Source organism: Alligator sinensis, unplaced genomic scaffold (genome assembly GCF_000455745.1).
Source record: "Alligator sinensis unplaced genomic scaffold, ASM45574v1 scaffold264_1, whole genome shotgun sequence".
Taxonomy (NCBI): domain Eukaryota; kingdom Metazoa; phylum Chordata; order Crocodylia; family Alligatoridae; genus Alligator; species Alligator sinensis.
Window position 1 is genome coordinate 7,169,071 of NW_005841831.1, and position 15,333 is coordinate 7,184,403.

Consider the following 15,333-nt stretch of genomic DNA (forward strand, 5'->3'; position numbering starts at 1 on the left):
GATTCCTAAGGCAGCTCCCAGTGAGCATGTGTGTGGGGTCTGTGCAGTTTTTGCCTCCCTTTTTCCTCCCTACCTGTGCTACCTGGTCAGTAATCTGGTCCTGGCAAAAGTCAAGGATTTCTTAGGGTGATAGCTTTTATTGGACCCACTGTATGGTTGGAGTTAGATAAGCTTTCAAGTGCAAGAAATTCTTCATCAGGTCTGAGAAATAAAAGCCAGCACAACATAGTCTATGACTTTTACTGCTCAGACCTGATGAAGAATGTCTTGGCATGAGAAAGCTTGTCTGACTATCACAACTATGCAGTTAGCCTGATAAAAGATCAGGCTAACTGCATAGTTAGCCTGAATATGTGACTGCTTCAAACTTGAGCTAGCACTAACATGGATCTACATTTGTGCGGCTCACAGTGTAACAACATGTAACTAGGCCCTAACAATGCGTTTGGGTTCCCTAATGAACCCAAATCCTTGTTTAAAAAGTTTCAGCTGTCTAACCAGAAAGCTTAATGATGATCATTTGACTTACATGACTAGTCACACAACATATGCACTGACTAGTTTAAGTGAACAGCTTGTAACCAACAGGATGACTATTACAGAGCTAATCCTTAGAAGTACCAGTTGCGTTAGGAATCGATGGGGGAATTATGTGCAAACTCCCGAAGGCGTTCATAAAAAGTAGTATTATAAATGAATAGTTCAACCAGTTCTAGTAAGAACCACATGAACTTCCTGCACTGAAAGGAAATCCATTCTGCAACCAGATCGGCGAGTTAATCACTTCATCTGTGGGAAGCTTTGTTATGGGGCAAAGCTTAAAACAGAAAAATGATGATAGCCAAAATGTGTCTCTGCTCATTAGCTTCCAATGGTTGTGAATCTTCACTCTATGCCATTTAGTTTCTTGGTCCTGAAAGCACAATAGATAGGCACAGACAGGAACAACAGCAAGGTCAGCATTTCAAAGCAAGAGTAACTCTAATCCATTCCCACATGGGAAGTAGTTTGGATTTGCTACACAGGGAACATTTCAACAAGTGGGACCTGGGACAGCCCCGCATGTATTTTACTGTGTCCTGCTGACATGTTCCTACTGTGTAGAAAAAAGCTTAAAGCTCAGCCAAGGGCCACTGCTTTTCATAACAGAAATCTGATTCACTGAGGGCCTTGGCACAAGTTCAATTTGTACCATTCCTAATCCATTTGCAGTGTTCCAAAGTGCAGGCAGACGCATGTTCAAACCATTTGTGATGTTGCAATTGTGAGCAACAAGTCAGAAAACTGTTCCCTTTTAGCTGAGGTTTATCTCAGGAGGGTGATGCCTTTTATAGGAACATATAACATGTGGGGTGTGCACTCCACAGAGATAACGCTACCCTCCAGCATCTCAGAAGGTACCATTCCCCAACTGCATTCACTGCTTTGGGGCAAAAATTAACACTTAAAAGACCCAACAAGTCATGAACTGGCCTATGTTGTTCAAAAGGACTTGGAGTCTATCCAGGGAAAAAGCAAGGTGGGGCCCTACCACCACCAATCTGGCTCCTCAAGCCTCAATTTAGCCACTCTGAGCCCTCCAGCCCCCCTGAGACTCACTCTCTCCCTGAGTGCTCCAGCCCCACCATGCCTGCATCCTTGGTAAGCCTGCCAGCCCTCCATGCCTCAGTTTCCCCCAGGAGCTAGGGGTGTGGGCAATGTCAGCCAGGCAGGCAATTAACACTTTCTTCTGCACTATGCTCAGAAATCAACCCAGAGAGGTGTGCTAGAACATCTGCTCCGTATCCCTCCAGTGGTGTAGTATGAGCAGTGCAGGCTCAGACTCAAAAACATGAACATGTGCCTGCTCCTGTTACCTCCCCACTTCGCTGCAGCACAACGTTTTACAAATGTAGAATGGCACCAATTGAACATGTGCCAAGGCCCTGAATTAACTGAGATGGAGAAAGAGCAAAGGAGAAAGAGGAGGAGACGAGAAAAAGAAGACGAGAAAGGAAATGGGAACGGGAGGAGGGATATTCATGAAAATGTTTCTGGTTGGTGACACCAATCAGTGGATTTCACAGAAATATGAGCTTGGCTCTGCACTCTGTGGACACTTCTACACAAGACATTTACTGCAGAGCTGCCAAATTAGCTCTGTAGTAAAGTCTTAATGTTTACATGTGCAGCCCCATTAGGCCGCAGGGAACTAATTAACTTCACCACAGGTTAGAACTGGTAAATACAAGTACTATCATACAGCTAAGTTATTTAGTTTGCAGCAATGCACATGTAGACACTGATGGGGCTGGTTGGGGCACAAGGGTACTTCAGTGTGGGGGCTGCCTGCTGGCTAGCCTCACACTGGAGCACCCTTGTGCCCCAGCCAGCTGCTCCACAGCACACTGGGTCGGGTCAGAGCAGCCCCAGGCTGGCAGGATGAACCCCAGGGTCCCTTGCCAGATGGGGATGCTCCAACCCAGCTCAATGTGCTGCAGTTCCAGGTACACATTCAAACGCAGCACTGAGAAGCAATAAACTTCAATATGAACTGGATTTACTGCTCTGTGCGAATAGCGCATGCAGCACCCTGTTATGCCCACCTTATGCTAGTGTTACTCAACTGAATTCCAGGTAAAACCAAGATGAACGAGTGAAGGATCACGCTCATATCTTCCTTTTATAATAATGGGAAAAGTTCCCTTCTCTTGCCACGTAAGCAGAAATAAAACCATCAGGTAAAATACATCTTAAATTGAAAAATAAAATAATCCAGGTCGTTTTAGGAACTAGTGCCCTCCTGACACCCACTTTCAAGAAAGTTCAGGGGGCTCCCCCTCACGTAGCTTGTTGCACTTGGAAGTGCTTGTTTGGAATGGGAAGAGCCCACGAAACGTCTCTCCTGATCTCTTCCTCATGCAAGAATGAATATAATCCAGGGGCGGGCAATTATTTCGGGCAGAGGGCCGCTTACTGAATTTTGACAAGCCATCAAGGGTCGGATGACAGGCAGCCAGGGGCAGATTAATATTAATTTTCTAAATTTTATAGGGGCCCCGCGGGCCAGACAGAAGGGCCTGGTGGGCCGCATTTTGCCCACCCCTGATATAATCTCTGATTACACATGGAAAGACTCTTCTGATTCACTGCCCTGCCAGCAAGGGAATCTATGTGATAGGATATTTAGGATCTGGGATGGAGCTATGATCCTTGTTTTCTCCTTAAGGCAGGTATTAAACACCTTCTGCGTTGTTCTTCCATCTCTCCATTTTTTCCCCATCTGTGCACCTATCTACTCTCTCAGGACAAAAGATGGGGCTTAACTTCCTAGCTTTTTGTATGGATAAGTATCTTGGAATCCACTTAGCACTTTTGAGCACCGGGCCTCTTTAGCTGTGATGCAGAATGCTTTAACCTTGGACAAAAGACCAGTAGCTGTTTGCTATTACTGTAATAAAGAAAAGCGGCGGGGGGGGCGGCACTTTTGCATGTTCTTTCTCTGCTGGACAGTCCCCTTCATACAAGCACAAATAGTCTTCCTCAATGTAAAGAAATGGGAACTGGATATTTTTTTGCAATTCTAAAATTACCCAGATTGCTTGCATAATGCAATAAACCCCAGACACCTAAATACATTCCAGCATGCAGCAGTGCTGCCAATATCAACAGCTGAAAAAGGACTCCATTCTGAAAGCTAATGGATTCCTACCCCTGTACTCTACTGAATTTAGGTAGGTCCTTTCCTTTACTGGGTTTAGCAGGTGTCCAAGTGTTCATTCCCAAATTGGAAGGGAGAAGTGATTTAATGGTTGGAGAAAAAGCCTCCTAACAGCAACACACTCCAGCTTTCTCTGCTGACCATTCTCCCAGGTGACCCATGGGTGAAAGGCAGATTTTTAGCAGGGTTTTTTTTTTTAATGCTATTTTTAAAAAACGAGACGAAAAGCTTAGACAAACACAGCCTTCTCGTCTGCTTAGTATGTCCCTTTTCGCAAGCAAAATACCCCTGTCAGCTTACAGCCTTGAATGGCTTTAGAACCGCTCACAGGCTGTGAGGCTCACAATGCCTTACTATTAACCCTGTATGAATGCAGGAATGAATGACTGAATGAAATAATTAATGAAAGCGTTCCCTTGATTGTTTGAATTGAGCCCTTGCAGCTTACACTTATCTGTAGCATAAATAGGATTTCTGATTTGCACGTTTTCTAAAGCTGTGCCCCACTAATATGATTCATTAGTTCTCATTTACTATAATAGAAACATTTAAAATAATATTTGAGCTTTCTGGTGTGTTGTGCAACCCAAATTTCAATAGCAACTATCCCCTTTCCGTATGTAGCTTTGATCTGAATAAGACTAGCCTACAGGTAATATAACAGCAGGGAGAGATTTTAAGACGCCATCAGCTAATCAATTATTCTAAGTGAGTTAAACTGAAGGAGGCCTCCCGCAACCTGACACTAGAGCAGACTTCTGCTGGCTGACACTTGTCCCCAGTGACTGTTGCTGGTAAATCCCTGATTGGATTTTTTTTCTAGGCATTCTCCCCACTCTTCTCTTTCCTCCCTCCCCCTCCCACCCGCCCCCCAAAAAAAAAAATACAGCAACACCCCTGCCAAATAAAGAATGAAACTGCATGATAGAAAGGCTGCTTTTTAAGAATATGACAAAAGTTGAAAGCATGGTCACATTTAAAAGAACGAAAACCATCCCCTTAGGCAACGTGACCTGCACTGGCACCAAAGGGATAAAACACCATTGTGCTTCCTCCGCTGATAGACCACCCCTTGGTACAAGGGAGAACAATGTACTTCCTTCATTAGAACGAACTGGCCTGTGTTACACTTTAAACCACATGAACAAACATCATAAGATTTCTTAAAATAAATCTCCAGGGAAAATCATCCATGTGGGGTTACTGAAATGCTCTCTTCCACCAATCCTCCACTATTTATCTACCTGGATGCTGGTCTCCTATGACAGAGATAACTGGAAATCCCTGGCTAATTGAGTCCTGTGTGTATACAGGAAGATGGATTCTGAATCCTCTTACCCTGGTGTAAATCTGCTGAAGCTAGTGGAGGTACTCGTGTAACTGGGATCAATATCTGGCCCTAGAACATGAAAGGAGCAATGGCAGAGCAGCTAAATGCATTCGGCACAAGCCAAGTAGCCAGGAACCATTAATCCCAGTTAAGAGGCTTACTCTGCGTTTGACACTGGGTAGATCATGTACTCACCTATTTTCAGGATCATTTCAAACCTTAATTCATTAAAGTGTGTGCAGCACTTTGAAGACAGAAAGCAGTGATCTACAGGGCAAGATATTTCAGGCACTAAGATTTTGCCACCTGAAGACATCTTTATGCTGAAATAAAATCCACCATCTCCACATAAAAAGGAAATGATAGCAATGTAGTGTCCTCAGTGCCAGTGTGAGAATGTGCATTGGGCCATAAGTGCTACAATTGCTTCATGATCCTTTAAGATGGAATGGGTTTCATTCTGCTTTAGAAAACACCGTGGGTGGACTGACAGACTCTAGCTAGTGACTGAATACACCAGCCCAGAGCTGTATTTAACAGAAAAACTTCAGCACACATCCCTGCAAGAGTTAAAATTCACATGTTGTCTTTGTGACGAGTGGGTTCCCTGGGAGGTTCTGTTTCTTGACCCTTAAATAGCTCCTGTTTGGGGTAAAGTGCCAGCCAGGGCCCAGCCCCTGTGGTCTGACAATAACCACAGCAATGGTCAGATGACCTTTCTGCAAACTTAAATTCTGTTGGTTTTATGGAAGTAAGTTAGTAAACTAGCTATCTCTTTCAGAGTATCTTGGGAAAGGCATCTAGTTATTATGGGGATTGGTATTCTATAAATAGATGGATAGACAAATGTGAGGCCAAACTCTGTCTCCTTTTCATGCTTCCTTGCAGCATAATTTTCAGCTTGCTGTACATGATTCTGAACTTACAAATAATACTGGAGGGAAACAAGCTGGGAAGCAAGAACATTTCTGGTAGCGACAGGTCCTCAGGGGGTTGGGTTTGGTTAGTTGCTGGCATTGCTCAGGTCCTTGCAAAGGATTTATCACTGGCAAGAAAACAGATGGACTATCTAGATCAAGGACTCCCAGGAGAGATCAATGGCACCTGGTCACAGCAACATTAAAGTATTATCCACTACAGGATGATTGGGGGTGGGGGGGAGAAAAGGGGAGGGGGCAAAAAGGGGAGTTGGCTCCATGATATGCTTGAACTGGATGTACTGTAATGTAGAGGCCAGCGTATGAAGTAATGAAGGAACATATGCATGGTAGGAGTTACCAATACCTACCTACTTTCAAAGGAGAACTTTAGCTTGTGGATTCATAAGAAGTACATTAAATACAACAGCTGTCTATCCTGCACTTTAAACCATGTGTGATGGGCTCAGTGGGACATGCCTTTCACAAAGCAGCAGAAGATACAGACTGCAAGACTGCCCTCAGAGAACAAATACCATGTCCACTATAGGCCTGTGGAGAAATGTGCCTACTGTCTGCAAAATGGGAAGTAGGCACTACTTCCCATGCCCCAGAAATCCCCTACTCCCCTTCCAGGTAATGGTTTTGATGTCTCCGGGGAACTCGGTGTGAAGTCAGCACTGAGTTAACAATCGATTCAGACTAGACATCAGGAGGCGCTACTTCACTGTCAGGGCAGCTAGGATCTGGAACCAACTTCCAAGCAAAGTGGTGCTGGCTCGTACCCTGGGGGTCTTGAAGAGGAGGTTAGACGAACACCTTGCTGGGGTCGTTTGACCCCAGTACTCTTTCCTGCCATGGCAGGGGGTCAGACTTGATGATCTGCTCAGGTCTCTTCCGACCCTACCAACTATGAAACTATGATTGGTTCACAGCATTGTCTCCAGAATTTAATCTGTTGACAACTGTTTTTATAAAAATAAAAGTGGCGCCATGTGTTTTACGAGGTTCATGTTAATCGATGGTCAGCAAACGCTTGTGGGCTGTGAGAAGCAGAGTCTCAATGACAGGGAAATCTAAATTGTTGGGGTAGGACAGGTGAACTGAAGGGGGAAAGGGAAAGAATGCAGAGAAATAGTTGCAAGAGCTGCTTTAGTAAAGCAGCATGATTGGTGGCAGGAGGAAGAGATCCATGGTGGCACGTTAGGACAGGAAAACAATACGAATGGAGAACATCATGCTCAGCTATAACACTGGACTGAAGTACTGTTATCTACACTAGAACAAAACTTCACCATGAAGGGAAATAGGTCTGATCTTAGAGCTTCTTCCCCTCTGCATTATAGATATTATTTATTATAGATGACAATCACAAACTTCCACAAGGAGTTTGAGAGATCTTCTGTCCCTAAAACCTTTTTCCCATTCAATCCTGCACTGAAGTATCAACCCCAAATTCTAAGGATATCACTATAGGGAATAGAACAATAATCACAACAGTATCTAACTGCTCCTGTGGTGCTTGTAATCTAACCCTCAGCAGCTGTCAGAGTTTAATCTCCAATAAGATGAGTAAAATATCTTCCTTTAGCTCCAATGGCTAAGGGCCTTGTTACATGTTATGCTGTGAGCCACACAAATGTTGACCAATTTACCGCTAGCTTGGAGTTTGGAGCAGTCATACATTTCTGGACATTTTCTTAACCCCTGGACAGTCTTCTCTGACTGTCCCCTACCTGCACAGCTGTGACTTGCCACTAGAGGCCTTATGAGCAGAGAAGTCTCTTCCAGCCCTACCTCTCTATGATTCTGTATGCATCTAAAGCTGAGACTGGGAGGGCAAGTGCCTAGTTCCCCTGGGCTAGCAAGGGGAGGCTGAGGCTGTATTTGCTACAGGGTGGGTGGGAGCAGATGGAGGTAAAAATCAAAGCAGCTCCCATGAAACCAAATTAGCAGCTGGCCCTTGGGACCATTTCCATGGGGCTAAGACTTGTCACTGTCTGCACTGGGGGGCCTAGTGCTCCCAGGTCTGCCAGGACAGCTGAGCTGCTCCAAGCTCCCCTTGGAGGTGGCTGTCCCTGTGATCTGGATCTGGAGCTGGTCTGTAGTTCATTGGCGGGCAGCTGTGTCCACTCCAGTGTGGAGGGAGCGAAGGAAGGAGGGAAGAGGGAGCACTGCAGTGGCAGAAGGACTGGCCAAGGTGTGCCAGCTCCCCCACAAGTTACCTTCATTTCACAGCTTGGAGCAGCATCGCTCCCATGTCCACACGGGCAGCAGCAGGGTCCTGTGTCTGCAGCCGAGATACACCTGCAGCCACCCTGCCCCAGAGCAGAGGCTTCTTGGCAACAAACTGTCCCCCAGCCTGCAGCAGGCACTAGTAGCTCTCGCTGTGCTACATCTGAATCAGGTGCATGGAGCAGAGCATTGCTGGAGCTGTGGGACTAGAGTTTGGGCTTTGCCGGAGCCTGGCTGGGTCTGGGGGCTCTCTAGGGCTGGTCATGCTGTCATCCACTCCCCAGGGGTTGGCAGGGAGGGAGTAGAGGGGACACAGGATCCAACAGTGGCTTCCTGCCCAGACAGGCTCAGCACTAGTGAGGAAAGGTGCCCCAGGCTACCATTCCTGGAACTGGAGGGGTGGAGGCTGGGAAAAATAGAAAAGCTGCATCTCCAGTTTCTGGGCAGCTCCACTAAGCAGCTGGAGGTGTGAGAGCCTACAGAACAGGAGAATGGTGGAGTGACAACTGCATCCTAGGATACTGGAGGGCTTCAACTTGTGTGGCACGTCTATGGAGAGGTGGCTGCCTACTAATGGAACAGCAGCTGGGCTGTGCAAATCAGAGATTATCCTGCCCTAGAGTGACCTAACTATGTGCTGCATAACAGGTGCTTAAAACCACTTTAAGGTGTTAATGTGCAGACAGTCTAGGGGTTAAGAGCTCCAGGAACACTCAAACTTGCCATGTAACAAGCCCCTAAGTTTATATCAGGCTTCCTCTAGGGCCTTGTTACACCTTCTGTTGTAAGCTGCACAAATGTTAATCAGCTTAGTGGAGCAATCACACCTTAAGGCAGAAAACCAACTTGAGTGTCCCCCACTTACACAGCTGTGACTTACCACTAGAGGCTTGGTGAGCACTGGCAAGAGTAGGAGCTAGATGCAGGGCTAGGACCTGCACACGGCCCCAGGCAGAGGCGGTACCCCATGGGAAGCAGGATGCCGGTTGAAAGCATCCTGGGCCATCCCAGGTGATACCAGGATCTGACTCGTGCAGGGGTGGGGGCACTGGGGGCTAGGAAGGGGTTGCTAGCCTTGGTGGGAGACCACATGCTTAGGGCAGGAGCGGGGCCTGGGGAACCTCCTCAGCCCAGATCCATCCTGGATTACTCCCCACAACTGCGGCAACAGCCCCCACCTTGGGGATCGTCTCCTAGCCAAATCCTGCCCGGCTACAGCACTACAACAGGGCATCCCCTCCTCAGCCAGCAGCCCCCTCCCCAGTACACCTCAGCCCCCTGCTCCGGGGGTGGGACACTTGGGGGGGTGGGGGGGGGGATGATGGACTCTGTGCCTGTGCCCTTGCCCTGAGGGAAGGGGGTGCCTGGCATAGGGCATGGCAGAGCCTGGCTACAGAGGGAAGAGATGGAGGGAGAGAGCCTCTGAGCAGGGGTATGGGAGGGTACACATGGCGGGGGCTGGGATCTGGAGACCCCTAGTTCCCTCTGAGACCTCAAGGAAATCCCCCAGGTCCCTTGGAAACCTCCAGATCCCCAGAAGATCCCTGTAGGCCCCCAGATCTCTCTGCCGCCGGGCCCCAGCCAAGACCCCTGGTGCAGGGTCATATGGCAGTTGGTTAAAATATGGAAACTGAGACGAGCACGTGCAGGTGCAGGTGCAGGCAGGCTCACCCAGCCTGGATGTGCCCCCCCAGAAGAGCTCCAGAAGCCACCTAAAATTCAATTGCAACAAGGCCCTTCGCTCCTTTAGCTCCCTATTGGAGATTTTTCTTACCACATCCTAACATTTGTGATTCAGTCACAACACAGCAGGTTTCTGATTGCAGCACCTTTCCCTGATGCCACCTACCCCCGTGGGAATGAGATCTGGTTGTCTGGGATGATTTCAATGACATTCAGCAGTAGGCACTTCAAGTCAGGACACAAACTGCTACACCAAAAGAAGCATCTGTAGTTTAGTGCGAAAATGAGAAGCTCCTGAAATGATAAGCTCTTTGAGAGGATCTCTGCATGTGTGTGTGGGTGTGTGTGGGGGGGAAGGATTGAGCACATGAGTGAGGCTAAATATGTAATTTTAAACACACTTCAGAAATGACAGAAGCAAGAAGTTTAAATGCCTGCTTCTCTGTTGAGATGTCTTGGGCACTGTCATTACTGACCCAATCTGTGCACTCTAGATTCACACCTGGAAAAGTTCTTCTACATGCACACTGGTACATCCCCTGCCATTAGTGGATCACTCATTGCCATGACACTCACCCCTGCCTCCCCTGACTTTGCAAAGACCACTCTCATGCTGGAGAGGCATGTGGAGACCGGAGAGGCCCAGTAGGAGGTTGACAACATGACCTAGGGATATATATTATTCTTCCTATAGAAATATGATAAATCTCCAAGAGTATTTTGGGAACAGCTACAGGAAAACCAAAAGAGCCATAAGTCTATCAGTCTATCAGTATTTTGGGAACAGCTACAGGAAAACCAAAAGAGCCATAAGTCTATCAGGTTCTGCAGCAAATGTGAACCTTGGGAGTCTGCATATTTGGCAATGGGTCAGACATTTTCTACAGGAGAAAAATATATGCACCACAGGAAACAAAATGGGCAGATTCCTGCAAAAGAATCCTTGTAGACACTTCCTCTGTTGAGGTGACCTACCAACAGAAGAAAAGATCTGGAGCATTAACTACTGATATATTATCTTATATTTTAATACTGCATCTCATCCCACCTTCACAGGCAATATTCTTAGGAGTCCCTTCACCAGGAGGAAAGCAGCATTTGAAAACAGGAAGATGCTGTTATCTGGAAAATCACCAGAAGTTTATACATGTCTGGGAAGGAAGATGTTTGTTATATGTCTCTCCCCAAAACTGAATGTGCAGCACCACGTTATCCAGCAATGCTGAAGAGCCCAGTGTTGAGACTGCCGATCAGTACTAAGAAAGAAAATTGGAAGCACTGTATTCCATCAGAGGGTCAACAAATCCAGCATCCTATGTATGACTGTGACCAGCAACAGATATTACCACCAAAGGCAGTATGCAGATATGTAATAATCTAGAGCACCACAAAGTTCTTCTCCTAGAGCAACACTTCAGCTGAATGTTACAGTCACCAAATATCCCCTTCGAGCACTGCTGAGGCTAGTACATCATTTACGGGCATTTTAGAGGACACAACTGCTGCCTGAATACCATGCATTTTGCAGCAGCAGTGGCAGGCCCCAATGTACTACAGAATCTGTACCTTCTTCAGCTTCCAGGTCCACCAGTGAAGATACCAACACACCCATCTCCTGACATTTTTTGCTGTGGGCTTTTGACTTCATATGTTTAGTCAGATTCCCTGAAATGAAACAGAACACAGGCTGGTCAGTATTTTTTTTTTCTTTTTCTTTTGTAAGAGGTAACAAAACAAGTCAACAAATTCACTAGATCCTGCTGTCCGTGGTTCGGTTCTCTCTGCAGAGGCCTTACTCTCAAACAGTCCAATAGCTCATAACCTGGGACTAAATCTGTTTAATTTCCTCACTACTGAATGGCACGAGTGATGAAGTCTCAAATGTGTGGCTTGCAGAGGAATTGGCATATGCTTTGCACTGTGGGCAAAAGAAACTTCCTGGGATGCTTTAGCATAGAAAAAATTAGGAAAAAATAAATAAAAGAGGGAAAATAAAGGTTACTCATTAACCTAACAGCTTGACCAAGCAATAATTGTTAATTCCAGCATGAGTGTCACCTGTCTGGAGACAAGATGCTGTCTGCTTTTAACATCAGGAGAGACTTGAGGTGGAGACAATTAAAGTGAAGATTCAAGGGGAAAGCCGAAAGGGGGGAAAAAAGGCACAAAGTCAAAACACAGCTGAGCTGTAACGGGTTTTAGCTGACACCTATTTAGCAGCTGGATTCGACTATAGATAAAAGCGATTAGTAGATCTCATTTGGAAATGGAATTTGCATTCTGCAAAAACTTGTTGAGGCAGGCTACTGGGGACCAGTGGATCCCAGGGAGGTCAGCTCCCTGCTATGAGGACAGCTGGGCAGCCCAGGGAGCTGGCAGGAAAGCAGGCAGACCAACATACCTGTGGGCCTAATTCCCAATGAAAATTTCAATTGAATCAAGATATTAAATATTAGCATTTTCTGATAGAAAATTGTTCCACTGGAAAATCTTCAACCAGCTCCAGTATTTAGACAAGACTGTTGCCTGCCTCACGATGAGTGTGATCACTGTAACTGGGAACGGTTTGAGAGAAACCTAAATAGAAAAAAAAATGGGCCCCTCAACCCTGACATGGTGTCACAGTGGGCAGGACAGCTGAGATGTTTTGAGCACACTTACCTCAAAGCATGACGGTTCCCAGACTAAATCTCTAAAGTATTTTGCACCGGTGCTTAATGTTGAGAAAAATCATTAAGAAAATAGAATTTGTGTTGAATATTAGAAGAATTTGTGAAGGGCGAGATCTAGATTAGACTGTACAATGTCTTCTAAAAGGTACAATGGCTGTTGTCCGGTACACTGGAATATTTATTGCTAGCCCAGAGAAAGTTTGAATAGATATAGAATGGCAAAGGAATATATTAGAGGCCCTTTTCTGTCTCTGATTTATGTCATTCTATAAAATCACAACAATTTCCATCAGCTGATTCATGCAGCAGTTGACAGCCATACTTGCAGATAATGGAAACTCAGGAAAAGGGATTTTAGAAGGTAGGGAATGCAGATGTCAGAATAAGGAAAAGAGAATGAGAAGTGAGGTGAGAAATCATCAAGAAGAGCATTTTCCTCTTCCCCTTCTTTATTTCTGACCTTACTGATCTTCCCAACAGACTGAGAAGACTGATAGCAAGAAGGAAAAAGGTATGACCTTTCTGCATCTTCAGTAAACCTTGCATAGATCTGCAGCATGAACCAATACCTAACTGTGCTTTCTAGGTTAATCGGAAAAAGAGGGCATAGCAAAGGCTCTCTCATTGGTAATACCCTACATTTAGATCAGTGACTCTCAATTTGTCAATTTGTTTTGGACCGGGACCCATTTGTAAACATCAACAGCCAGTCCCCTGCCCGCCTGCAGGGGAAAAGCCACCGTTTCCCATGTTTTTCTCCTTTAAAGGAGAATACATTTTTAAAGTTTGTTTGTGACCCTTTCATATTTTCTTGCAACCCACTTTGCAAGAAAGTTGAGAAAAACTGGTTTCGATCACAACGGGAACAAATTTTCTCATTTTGAGACTCTCTTCTAGATTTTGTAGTAAGGTTGGACTGTTGTAGTCATGATGGTGCAGGAAATATATGTGACAAAAAGAGTTTTGTTTCCCTTCTTCTAAATTTTGGAAATTATTTGCATTCCCTGTCAAGATAAATCTGAGAGCTTTCATTACTTTTTAATTAAAAATCACAGGGAGAGAGACACCCTCCATCCCATTATACCCACCTACCTAATGCTTCGAACACTGACTAAGGAGGTAGGCGACCTGTTTTCAAATTCCCATGTTTGATTTAAAGCAGGGACATGAACCCGGATCTACCACATCCTCTATGAAGCCCCTAGCCACAGAGCTCTTAAGTATTCCTGGGCTCTCTTAAGCTCTCCTGTTGGAGCTTAAGCTGCGCCACTTTCTATAAAAAATAAATACTGATTGGAGCAGAGACTTAAACCTAACTTTCCCACATCCCAGGTGAGTGCCAGCACCAACCAGCTGTAGACTCCAGCACTCTCTGGCCCAAAGAGTGTTTATTTTTACAAAGTGAAACAGCTCCTACAGAAGAGATTGAAAAAAAGAGACAGAGAAACTATATAGTCTGGTAATTCTGGACCTTACCTAGAATATGGGAGACATGAATTCAAGTTCCAGCTCCAATTAATATTTAATTATAGTGGAATGCCACCAGAAGGACAAATCTAAATACATTTATTCCCACATACCCCAGAGCTTGTTGGTTAGGGCATTCACTTAGGATATGGGAAACCTGGATTCAAATCACTGCTCCAAAATTGACTGAGTGCAAATGATCTGAACCTGGGTCTCCAACATCACATGTGATTGCCTTTACCAACAAACTGCTAGCAAAAACTGAGCTTCTCCCGCTTGGTGGCTTTGCCCAGAAATTCGGTTGTGAACTGGAAAAACCCAGTTGACAAAAGAGCTGTCCAAGACAAGCCATTCCTACAAACAGTTCCAGTGCCAAGAAATCAACATTTTCTGATGAGAACAGTTTTGTCCAATTTCCAACCTACCCCCTTTGCAAGCCAGGGTCTACAGCAGTGGTTCTCAACAGTGGTGCTGCCAAAGCCTTTCACGGTGTCATAGCATGGGCGCCACTGCTGTTGCAGTCAGCGTTGTTGCTGCCACAACTGCAAATCGGTGGAACTGTTCTATGGGCTTCATGTGAAGCCAGACTGGGAAAGGGTGTGGCAAGAGCATGTGCTCCTGCCTGCATTAGGGTTATCTGATAAACCTAAAGCAACCAGGATCAGAGAGTCTGAGGCAGGTCCCACCCCCCTCCCCGCCTGTCTGACCCTGCATGCTTGTCCTGGAAACAGAGATATAGCACAACAGTGGTTCTCAACTAGGGTGCAGTCAAATATAAAAAAAAGTTAGAGACATACCCTAAATCTAGAAAAGGCTCAGAACCACTGGTCTAGAGCAGTGGTTTTTCAACATTTTTTTCATTTGCAGACCACCCCCCTCAAAAAAAAAAAAATGAATGGAAGTGTAGGCTCCTTTGAATTGTAAGCGTGGGTATTTACATACTGTTGATTGATCATAGCCATCTTTCATGGGCCCCTGAGACATAGCCTGTGGACCCAAGGGTCCATGGACTACAGGTTGAAAACCACTGGTTTAGAGGATACTTTGGCACTATGGCTAGGGACAGACATTCACAAAACCAAAGCCTCAATTGATTCAATCTTTGCAGGTTAGTCTAACCTGGCTAGGCTAAATCAGTTTTGTAACCGGACCAATATCCCAGACATGCAGGCACATATATGCAGCGGCTCAGGCTAGAAGCTGGGGGTGGGGGGGTGCAGTGCTACAGCCACCTTCCCTTAACTTCCACAATGCTGAACTGAGGGGGGTGTGGCCAGGTCCCAGCAGGACACTCTGATTCCCCCCCCCCCCCCCCCCCCCCCCCTCCCC

General features: G+C 45.8%; 1 protein-coding gene across 2 annotated transcripts in view; it reads right to left on the bottom strand.

Annotated features, from left to right (window-relative positions):
• The window catches only part of HIVEP3 (human immunodeficiency virus type I enhancer binding protein 3), a 195,094-nt gene that overhangs the window by 15,624 nt on the left and 164,137 nt on the right, over window positions 1–15,333 (bottom strand). For both annotated transcript variants that reach the window (XM_006014855.3, XM_025213336.1), the window contains one exon: window positions 11,432–11,530. In XM_006014855.3, coding sequence (XP_006014917.1) covers window positions 11,432–11,530 — 99 coding nt within the window. The remainder of the gene's footprint in view (window positions 1–11,431; window positions 11,531–15,333) is intronic.